This window comes from Diabrotica undecimpunctata, chromosome 8, assembly GCF_040954645.1.
Source record: "Diabrotica undecimpunctata isolate CICGRU chromosome 8, icDiaUnde3, whole genome shotgun sequence".
NCBI lineage: Eukaryota > Metazoa > Arthropoda > Insecta > Coleoptera > Chrysomelidae > Diabrotica > Diabrotica undecimpunctata.
Window position 1 is genome coordinate 120,757,151 of NC_092810.1, and position 12,076 is coordinate 120,769,226.

The following is a 12,076-nucleotide window of genomic DNA, read 5'->3' on the forward strand; positions in this document are numbered from 1 at the left end:
TTTTGAATGAATTTAATTTTTCATGTTTAATAAAGCTTTGTATTAACTCATACTGCAAATTTGTAAAAATACTCCAAAGTAACGAAAACGTCTCTAAAGCTAATTCTCCCAGCTCTTCAGCCGAATCTATGTCGGCAGTTTAGAGTTGGGTATCGTCATGAATCAGCGAGGCAACTTAGGATAGCCAGAGGGCCAGTATTGTTTATCAGCTGTCCGGTAGCCGGCTCTCCCTGAGCTTCGCCGGTTATTGAGGCCGTTTGTATCATTCTGACAACATAATAGAAAACCACACTGTGCTTAGATTAAGGCCGTGCACTCTTCCTTTAGCCATTTATGTCACGACTAGTGCTTTATTGTCTGCAATCGATAAGTTTTATTCTCATAAACCAACACGGTATTTTTCTTGTAGCGACTGATAACCTTCAGAAACTGTAATTTCGGTTCGTCTCGCTGTGTTTTTAAGTAAATATCAAGTAATTGTGATTCAGCAACCACGGGGTGAGTGTATTCAGTTGTTGGAATGAGAATTCTCCCACAACATGCGATGATTACTCTATAATTTTTTATAATAATAAAAATTGAAGCAGTAAGAATGCTCTGATCTTAATCAAGGAATACAGATTAATGTTTAAAAACATGATTTGGCATTATGTCTTAATATTTACTAAAATGTTAAATTATTCTATCAGCCTTTTTATACAAATATCTAAAATATATATTTAAATAAGCTTTGTCGTAAAATTGTGTTATCAACAGATTTTAAACGTTCATAATTGCAACTCCTTTATTGCACAACAATCTAACAACATTTTCCAGTAATTTCAATCTGCCATCACCTTCTGGTCCATTATAACTAATCAAATCATGTACTATATCTCTGTTTTTCTAGGTGTATCTATGTTTGTTATGGAGTTCCATTCTTCCAAATAATTTATCATTAAATTCATTTCCTTTATCTAATTCTCTAAATTCTAAGGAAAATATGGAGGGGTCCAAGAACAGAGTTTGTGGCGTAGGCGCTACAACTTTGAGTTATACAGAAGTTTTGGGGAACCTGACGTTGTAAAATGTATTAAATTAGCACGCCTTCGATGGATACTACATGTAATTAGGTGAGATGAAAATGCAAAGATCAGAAAAATTTTCGACCGAAGTGGACCAGTTGAAAGACGAGCCCAGAGGAAGACCAAAACTTAGGTATCAAGATAACATAGAGGATGATCTAAAATCCATCGGAGTTAAAGCATGGAGAAGAGTTCCATTCTTCCAAATAATTTATCATTAAATTCATTTCCTTTATCTAATTCTCTAAATTCTAAGGAAAATATGGAGGGGTCCAAGAACAGAGTTTGTGGCGTAGGCGCTACAACTTTGAGTTATACAGAAGTTTTGGGGAACCTGACGTTGTAAAATGTATTAAATTAGCACGCCTTCGATGGATACTACATGTAATTAGGTGAGATGAAAATGCAAAGATCAGAAAAATTTTCGACCGAAGAGGACCAGTTGAAAGTCGAGCCAGAGGAAGACCAAAACTTAGGTATCAAGATAACATAGAGGATGATCTAAAATCCATCGGAGTTAAAGCATGGAGAAGAGTTGCCAGAGACAGGGGCGAATGGAAGATTGTTCTGAAGAAGGCTTTGGCTCATAACGAGCTGTAATGCCACTGATGATGATGATCTAATTCTCTAGTAAATTGTTGTTTTTGGTCTTTTTATCTTTATTTTTACATATATTTGAATTCATTTTTAAACATTTTTCTTTGATTTTTATTACATTATTAAATACCGTGAAGTTCATGGATCATAATACTATGTGACATAGAAATCTGAATACCCATTATAAATTATTTTATTTATTATAATTTGGTATACAGGCTTCTCTCGGCAAAAATAATAAATGATTAGAATTTCAGACATATCAGTTTAAGTTTTCGTTTTTTATTATTATTTTTTAATTACTTACTTACAATGACCATACAACTCTTTAAGAGTTTTAGCCTCCGTGCATATATATCTTGCCACGTGTTCAATCACAAATTAGTCCATTAATTTGTAATCTCGCATTAATCTTAATTTCCTGCATTTTTATAGGTTTTTAATTACAGTTTGTTTAAGTTCCTGCAAACTATAGATTGCCTAATAGGTATTGAGGAAATTCAATCATTTTCTCTGTTTAAATTGCCAGTTTTCAAAAGTCAAAGGTTTTTGTTCTATGCAGAGGGCAATAGACTTATTTGATGAATCGTAGCATTTTAGTGAGATTATAAATATAGCTTCGGGACTAGCTTAGGACGCAGTCTATTATAATTTTTTACATCAACAACAACTAGAGTGTAATCATTCAGTAGCTGTCAATAAATATATATTTTACCCTATGACTTCAACATTATATTTTACCATCGTCGATAGAGAAGAATCGGACACAGGTAATTAGAAACAATTCGAAATTATAATTACATTCGAATTGTCCACCACGCTCTGCTGTTCATTACAGCTCTTTTCCATGGTGCAGATATATTGAGCTCCTGGAGATCCCTTTTAATGTTATCAACCAGTTTTTGCCTCGGACGACCTGGTGGACGCTTTCCACTGTCGTCGATACACCTATATTACTGGAAGCTCTCTCATTACTACTTCTCAGGATACGAACCATCCATGCAAGTCTCCGGGATATGATTATGCTTGTTATTAGGGGCTGTTTAAAGAGATTTCTACTTTCTGCGTTTGTGCGAATCTTCCAATTATCTTCAGGATTTTGTTTGGATCTTAGAGTAGTGTTAGCCACTAACAATTTTAACTTTTAAGGTTAGTAGCGATCAAAATTTAGCAATGTTTGTTTACAATGCCTAAAGTACAAGCAAATTTCCATCAGCTGAGCGGATTTAATAGGAGGCGGATAGTTTGTTTAACAGAAGCCAGACTTTTTTTCGGGAAATTCGAATTGAGTTCACAAAAATTTAGTTACTCTGTTAAAATTTTATCAGGGATGGTGTTAAAAAGGCCGAACAAGAAGGATTCGCGATTGGGATGCTCAAAAATTATCGTCAAATTCGCAGTTTTGACCTTTTCTCCTTTCGGTCACATTGGGTGCTACCTCTTAACTGTGAACATCGATCGACGTGATCATCCTGAATGGTGCCGAGAAAGATTGGCTTGTGACCAGAAGTAGAATGGGGTTGTCTCTAGTGATCAAACTCAACAACTATTTGGGGATGCATGATGGCCAAGCCAGACTTAGAAGACGACGTAATCAAAGACGAAATCCACAGTTTTTTATCGAACGCCACGTGCACGGCACTGTTGGTGCTGTGGTGCGGGGTGTTATTGCAAGTTCTCCTCTAATCTTCTTAGCGATACGTAGATTAAATTCTAGAAACGCATCTCATACCCTACCTGACATTAAGGTGCTCCAAAATCAAATTTTTCAGCATGGCAACAGAAGTTCACACATTGTGAGAGTCACAATGGACTTCTTTGAACAAGCTGGAGTCAATTTTGCTCTGATCCCCGAGATCCCCATATTTATCCCCAATTTATCCCATAACACTTGTGGAATAAAATGGATGGAAGACTTCTTAATTTAGAAGAGCATCCTGCGCAAACTTTGGGAGTACCCCAGGAGGACACCTAATCAAACGCGGGCCCAGGCGTAGCCAAGTGAGTTTTATCCACCGAGGTGCATTAAAACATCTGTTTATTTACAATTTATTTACCCAATAAGTTGTTTCAATCATACTGAAATTTTGATCGTTTATTTATTTTGCTGCCCTGTAAAATTGTATAGAATATAACATAATGACGGTATTAGATTTTTGTTTTGATACAGGGCAGCGACAACCGCTTATATGTATTTCGACCTCTTTAGGTCTCGTCAGAACGGTATAGCCACTGCTCTGAACCAAAACAAAAATCTCTCCCGTCCTAGACAATAGTTATCAAAATAACTGTATACGGACGTAGCTACGCCATCTAAAAACAAAAAGAGAAATCAAACGATTTCTACCTAGCGAAACCGAATTCAAATTTTTACCACTGTGTTTCCTAAAACTTGCGAAACAAACAGCTGGATAAATTGTTGTATAGAATATGTTTACAACATAATAATTTATAATGAATCTTCATCGTACGGATTTCTACGTCACTAAGTATATTTTTTCTTACTGTAAACGCCTTCAGATTTTTAAATTTTTCAGATCTTGCAGTCGCTCTTTTGTACCAGTAACTTATGATAAAAATCTTAAAGAAGAAGATTAAATATATTCTAGAAATATCTAAACACACTAGTAATTTTAGTTTTTATTAGTTTTCTTTAACAGATAATAAAATAATTTTTGCTTTAAATCGCTATTTTCTTTCTATGGTCTTCTTTCTAGGCTCATCTACTGTATCGCTCTTCGTTGTTGCATGAACTCTCCATCCATTTACAGTATTTCCCTCATGTATCTATGCTAATTTGGTACTGTGAACATTTACATGCTTATTAAATTCTGAAAGACACTAAATAGAATGAAAATTATTTTTAATTAAAAAGTATTAACAAATTTTATGAAATTGCCAGAAAACTATTAGTTAGTATTATTTATACCTCTGTAGTACTCAATATATACAACTAAATATCAATTCTAGCCCAAATATATACATAGGTCAGACAGGCATCGGTTTTCAAAAACGGCTATCGGAATATAAAACTAGTTTTATCAATCTCCATAAAACCAACTTCAACTATTTGATTTTACAAAGCTACGATTTCAACCACTACTTCGAAATTTTGCACAAACAAAAAAAAATAGATTTACTAGGGTAAAAAAACTGAGATTGGGAGAACTTCGCTACTAAACAAACCTAACGGGAAGTTGGGTAGATAGAAAAAACGGAATAAAATACGTGATAAATGTATTACAAATTGTTTTGCATACTTAAAATATATTAAATATATTAATATATTAAAATTTCTTTTTTGAGACACTGAATGTTCTGCTATAACACGGGTTTTCTAAACTCATGTTATAGTAGAGCATATGAAATTGACAATATTTTGTGGAAATTAAAAAATAGCATTGTGTGTTTATGTTTGTAAGATTTCCTTATAAAACAAATTAATTTGAGATATTTTTGAATAAAAATGATCACAGAAACAACATTTTAAAACAAAATATTGTCAGGAAGCTTCATTTCTTTACACAGCTTGTGTCGTTTTCATATCAAGAACAAATTAGTTGCATCAAACTGAATTTATAGTTTATATAAACAATTTTTTAGAATAGTTTTTCCATCTTAACGTTTCTCCTTGACCTCGTCTTTCTCAAACGTCTCCATTACAAGACAAATAATATAGAGGGTGCCTAGTACGGACAAGGTTTGTCTGTTTGTTGACAGCTCCATCCATTAGATGGCGTCCGGTCGCAAATATCAGATATCTTGCGGTCAGTTCACTCGACAAATCGAACCCCCTTTGATTTATTAGCTTCATTTCCGGACTCTATCTGCTGTCATACTTTCTTATATGTCTCATATACAACTCAATTACCAGAAAGTTGGTATTTTATTTGATCTCGCGTTTATTGTCTCGCTCTATTACATTTATTACTTCGTCGTCTGGTAATCGAATTTATGGAAGTGATTGGAATACTGAATTGTATGATTGGTTTTGTGAATTGCTAGACCGTTTCTAAGTAACATTTATGTATTGTGTTATTAATATGAGTTGTTATGTAAGGTGTGGTTATCAAATTACATTTGACTGAATTTATTCAGTTTTTGTTAGAAATCTCAAGGAATACTGTAATCTATTAATTTTTTTTTTCGAAAGTTTCTATTATTAATAATTGTGTTAAAGAATGTTCAAAAAAATTGTTATTATATTAACAATATGGGTTATAACTTTATCAAATATAACTAGAATAACATTAATTGTCAGGAAAATATTGAAAAATTATCTGTAGTCCAGAGAGATTTGATCCCAAAAAACAAAACGAACAAGCAGCATTTTGTTGAGTGAGGACTATAAAGAAGATGCAAGTAAGTTTTTCACTGCTACTCCCGGGCTTGTTCCTAAAACCCCCCTCGTAGGGGGGGCGAAAACCTCGGTTTAGCAAATATCTGTACGAAGTAGAAAAATGAAAAAAAAAAAATGAACAAAAATTTTTACTAGCAGTTTTCTTAAGAACTCGACAGTTAACAACTCGACAGTAAAAATTCAATATCTCTTGATCAGAGTGTCCTATCAACAAAATTCAAAACTTTTTGCATAGAATCTGAAACATAGTCAGTTTCTACAAAGCTGTTAAGTAAATAATAAATAAATGTTGCTCGATTTTTGCCATATTTTATGATTCTCATGATATCAATAAAATTTATCTTCGACTTGGATGCGACCGAAAGCCTTTGTCAGGTCTATAAAACATAGATATGCTGGTTTATTGTACTCGATGGCCTTTTCTGTGATTTGTCTTAGTACAAATACGGCGTCTACGCAGGATCTTCTGGATCTGAATCCTTGTTGTTCATCTGATAAAGTTGTTAGTTTATTGATTTTGTTGGTTAGGACTTTTGTGGTAAGGTTAAGTGCGGTGTTCAGTAGATTTATACCCCTATAATTGTTGGGTCCTCTTTATCTCCTTTCTTGAACATTGGTATCATTATGCTGTTTCTCCATGCGTCTGGTATCTTGCAGTGCAATATAAGTTTGTTCATACTCTTTGTTAACAAATCTACATTACCAGTGTATGCAGACATTTTAAGATATTGAGATAGTTTTCATATCAAATATAACGATATTCTTAAGAGAAATTAATAGTTGTAGCTACTATTAATTATTAATTATATTAATATTAATATTATTAATTTGCAACTTTTACTGTGAGTAATAGAGATGTTCATATTTTTTTTTCAACGTGACCATGGGGCTTTGGCTTAGGAAGTGGGTTACTTCCAACGAAGTTAAAGAAAAACGAGGAATTGCTTTTAGGAATATTAATAATGCTAAATATGTAGAACGAATAGTATAAATATTGAAAGACAAATTTTATATAAGAATCTTTATGACAAATGAAAAAAAGGTTCCAATATTTCATTAAAATTAATTACAAAATATTTAAAAAAAAGTTGAGCAAACGCTAATTATGGTGAAGTTTTGCCTTGCAGGTTTTAACATAGCTGTTTCTGGCCTTGGTAAATCGTGACACTTAAAGAGTCGCAGGCTCAAGTCTATCTGAACGCCACTGAATCAATGGCGAGCTTAAAACAGTTTCTAGTTTCTAGTGGTGAGAGGAGTACTGCAACTCGATGCAAAAATCATTTGTACACCGACTGTGCAACTTCATCATAACTGGCGTTTGCTGTATGTCTTTAAAAAAGATTTATATTGACTTACACCGTGTTTTTTACAACAGTAATTCTCTACTATTTTGCAGTTCCAGGCCTGGTCGTCCACCAAAGAGGGCACCAGTGGGACTCAGTTTGGCCGCAACGCACCTCCAACATCAACAACAGCTCAAAAAACATCGCATGGACAACGGAGATTATCCTTACGAAAACGGACACATGGGTGGTGAGTTTTTATTTAGATTTTTTTTAATTGTTATATAATTTCGGAGGTATTTATTTGTTAATTAATGGTACCATATAGACATGTACAAATCGGAGTTAAAATTCTAAACTACAACATTCCGTGTGCCATCTTATCTTTACGAAACATGTAAGGGAAAGTGGGGAAATTGTGCGAGGCGGGTAATCGTGCTCTGCATTGTATTTCAAATTCCGTGGAAGATTTTATTAACTTAACCAGTTCTACACCTTTCGGCCGATCTCGTGAGTGGTTTACGCCATTATCTTCAGTCGATCGTTGCACGTGGACTAAGTAAGATCCAATTATTTAAAACTGCAAGAATTCTTCTAGTACTAAATTCTTCTAGTTCTAAATTCAGTTCCTTTAAATGTAGTATTGATTTAAATTATGTTGCTTTCCGTAAATTTTGTTGGTTTATATGGTTCAGTAGTTTTCTATTTGTGATGACTATTTGTTTACTATTTAAGGCGTAAAGGGGTAATAGTGCGCAGGAGTATGATTTTTAATTCCAGATACCACGAAACTACAGTAGAAAATCTACGATAATTAAATATACCTAACAAACATTTACAGAATGCTCTATATGCATTCAGATATGACGACAAAAAAGTAAGGGAAACGGGAAGAGCTAACACTCCCGAATCGACTTTAAGAAAAAGATTAACGGTTTGCACACGCCACCCGGTTTGGGTCTAACAGCTGTATTGTTGAATGAAGTAGAACAAGAATTAAGTGAGTATGTCTTAATGCTTGCTAAATTATTCTATGGTTTAACACCTAAAGAACTTAGACGATTTGTATTCAGGTATGCTGAATACACTAATATCCCAAATAATTTTAATAAATAGAAGGGGTTAGCCGGAAAAGCTTGACTTTATGGATTTTTTTAAAAAGGAATCCTGATGTAATATTAAGAAAACTAGAAAGAACCAGTTTGAACAGCATTGCTGCATTGAATTAATAGTCAACAACACTATTTTATTTTAATATCAAAATACTCATGGATAAGTTTAAGTTTGCGAAACAGATTTTTAATATAGATAACACTGACAATACAATAGTCTAAATAAAAATGTCCAAATGTTTGTAGACCTAATGGAGCTAAAAAGCTAGGATCTGCTATATCTGCCGAACGTAGAAGAACTATCACAGCCGTTTTCTGCATGAAATGCATGGGAATTTATTGCTGCGGGAAATTATATCCCCTACATGTTGATCCATCATATAAAAAATAATATATAAGTCATATAAAAATGGAAAATAGATCTCTTCGTGCTTTATACAAATGTTCCACAAAACAGATGGTATCATACAGAACTTTTAATCAGAGGCTATGCCATTTTGTAAGGCATTCAAAGCCCACAGCAACTGATCGAATTATTTTAGTGATGGATAAGCACTCCAGCCATATTTCTATTGATGCCTATAATTTTTGCAAAGAAAAAAACATTTGTATGGTGTTACTTCCACTACACACTTCAGATCATCATCAGATTCTGAACTTGACTTTCTTTAGTCCTATAAAGAATGTACTTTATAGAGAATATGATATTTATCTGTCTAATACATGTCATAAAAAAAATAAAATATCTGTTAAATAAAGCATTTCTGAAAGTTGCCATCATAGAGAAGGCAGTGTCAGGTTTTCGTGCATCTGGAATATGTCCGTTAGATCCTGATAAATTAGGTGGATGATTTTGCTTCTGCCTATCTAGAAAAGGAAATTAAAATAAAAACCACTTCTCTACCAGCTACTCCTTCTTCTTTTTTATGTGCCATCTTCTCTAAGAAGGTTGGCAGCCATCATGGCAATTCGCACTTTCGATACCGCTGCTGTAAAAAAGTCAACAGAAGTGCAGTTAAACCAAGCTCTAAAATTGTTTAACCAGAAGATGCGTCTTCTTCCGCGACTTAGGGACTCCTACAACGTCTAAACAAAATGCATCTACTATTGAGTCAATGCTAGATATTACAAATGTTCAGCCGTCTATATCTAAGGAAAATTCGTTTTTCGTTTTTGCTCCAGTAACACCGAAAACGGTTAAACCAGAAATTAAAAGGAAATCTCGTAACAGGCAACAATCAGAAATTCTTACAAGCACTCTAATGAAAAAAATTTGGAGGAAGCCCAGGAAAAAATACGATTAAGGGACGAAAATCTCGAAATCCTCCGAGAAGGGAGGAACGGAAAAAAGCAGCAAAAATGGCAACTGCTTAAAGATGTTTTGATAAATAATCGCAGAATATCTCGCTAGACAGAATGAAACTTAAAGCAAACAAAACAAGAACAGAATGCAGAAATAACTAACTCCTGTTTTCTTTGATATAACAGACAGTGATGCGTCAGATATTATTGATGAAGATAAATTAGATGATGTTGAATTAAGCTTGATTTCACCACCATTAGAAAAAACCAGCTGCAGCTGCACCTAACGAGACATTTGTATTTGTGGGGAAAGAGAAAAAAACAGATAATTATGGTATAGATGTGTGTTATGTGCCTCATGGAATCACGCACAAATCACAGACGCAAATAACGCAGAAAATTATAAATGCGACTTTTGTTTACGTTAAAAATAATATATTAAATATATCATACAATAATTATTTCTTCATAATATTATTGTACTTTTGACATAACCGTTTTTATTACTAACAATAATTTAGTGCGCACCATTTCCCACTCCGTGCGCATGATTACCCTCATGGATGGGGAATACTGCGCAAAGGCACTTCTTTTCTTTTTTTAATAATATGCTTTTGTACTTTTTATTTTTTTAAAACTTATTTTAAATATTCAAAGTAAAATAATTAGAGCTTACGGTAATATACTGCCGTTATGGTAGATTTAAAGAATTTACAGCACAAGCGATTTTTGCTTAGGTGAGCATTATTCCCTCATTTATTCTTACTGACTACACATGGCTATCGAGGACAGTAAAAATAAATAATCACTAAACAAATTTGTTGATTTTTTAATATCAGCCTTCCATGACTTTCAGTGTGCTTTAACTTTTATCAGTTTGTGATCTTCAATTAATGAAGTCGAGAACATTCTATTCGAATACGATTAAACCAAAACGTAGAGAAGTAAATACGCATCTTTAGGTCAATCTATATGACACGGGTAATGATTGATGACCTTTATGAGTTAATCTCTTTCTATATGCTTCGGAGTCCATTAACAGATGAATGAAATGGACACTGAATAATTGCAGTTCAAAATTCTTAACTGAATGGTTGAGCGTCTGCATTAGATTAATAATTTTTAATTTAAGAGTAATTATGTTAATTGTGTTTAGATTAGAAACATACTCTTTACACAATTATGGAAGACGAGGCATTTATTTATCGTTAAAAACCTACAAAAGCTACAGGGTCAGATGAAAAAGAAATAGAACCATTAAAACTAATTCAATAGGAAATCGATTTTTTATTGGAAACTCCAGATTTTATTGAAAACTACGGTAGTGACATTTAGTTGTCTTTATGAGTTTCACCAAGAAGCTTATCAGTAGCGGAGAATTTATTCTTTAGTGGATACTATTTAAATGGAAATAAGCCAAAAATGAAGGTTAAAATAAGTTTATTGACGTTATTAATAATCCACAAGGAAACAAAGTTCCTGTATTTGGCTGTATACCATATATTAAAAAATTTTGAATAAAATCCTTTATAAAAAGGTATATAAAAAACCCAGTTGGGCTATGTTGCATTGACAAAACGTTTTCGGAATAAATATTCCATCATCAGTGTCAAGTTAATACATGGATGTAGCCACTAAATATGTGGGTAAAAACCCTTTAAAAATTATTAAATAAGATTTGATTTACATTATGTCTAATTTACAGTTAAGATGTTGAAGTTACCGTTGGATTGGTAACATGGTGACATATGACTCCACATTAGTTGCGAGTCCTGAGACGGTATGTCTACGAGGACTTTGTCAAAGCAACTGCTAATCTTAAATTTTTTTATTTCTTACACACTAGGGACATATCGCTTACGATTGATGTGCCCCCAAGACACGGCAATGTCTGCCAATAACACTAAATGTAAAAAATTGTTTTCATTTTATAATTAATTGCAATGCAAATATTTGTAGAAAATTATAAAAATATTTTGTCCAATTTGTAAGCCTTTGCATACATCATTGTAGGTTATATTTCTTAATACCAAATAAAATATACCTAATATAAAATCAAAGCTGGTTTACAATTATAACATCAAGGAATTGAACAAATTGTGTCTTTTAATACGTATTTTTTTGCCACTCAAAGAACAATTGTTGAATGAAGTAACCCAAAGCAAAATAAAATAAATTAAGCACAAAATCATTTTCACCGGCCCATGTTAATTCCCCAAAACAATCACCCACCTCTTCATTTCCCATTGTGGATGATTCCGAAGCATTTTAATTGCCATTTTTCATGTTCCATTAATCCAATTGGAATTGCATCCGGCCATACTTGCAAAGTAAGCGAGAATGTTTTAACCAGGTATG

The 12,076-nt window shown here is 33.2% G+C and overlaps 1 protein-coding gene across 2 annotated transcripts in view; it reads left to right on the plus strand.

Annotated features, from left to right (window-relative positions):
* dac (dachshund family transcription factor) overlaps window positions 1-12,076 on the plus strand; it is a 442,638-nt gene that overhangs the window by 226,194 nt on the left and 204,368 nt on the right. Inside the window, exon 2 of one of the 2 annotated variants that reach the window (XM_072540865.1) lies at window positions 7,418-7,554. In XM_072540865.1, the coding sequence (XP_072396966.1) occupies window positions 7,418-7,554 (137 nt within the window). The remainder of the gene's footprint in view (window positions 1-7,417; window positions 7,555-12,076) is intronic. The other variant, XM_072540866.1, reaches the window with a different exon arrangement.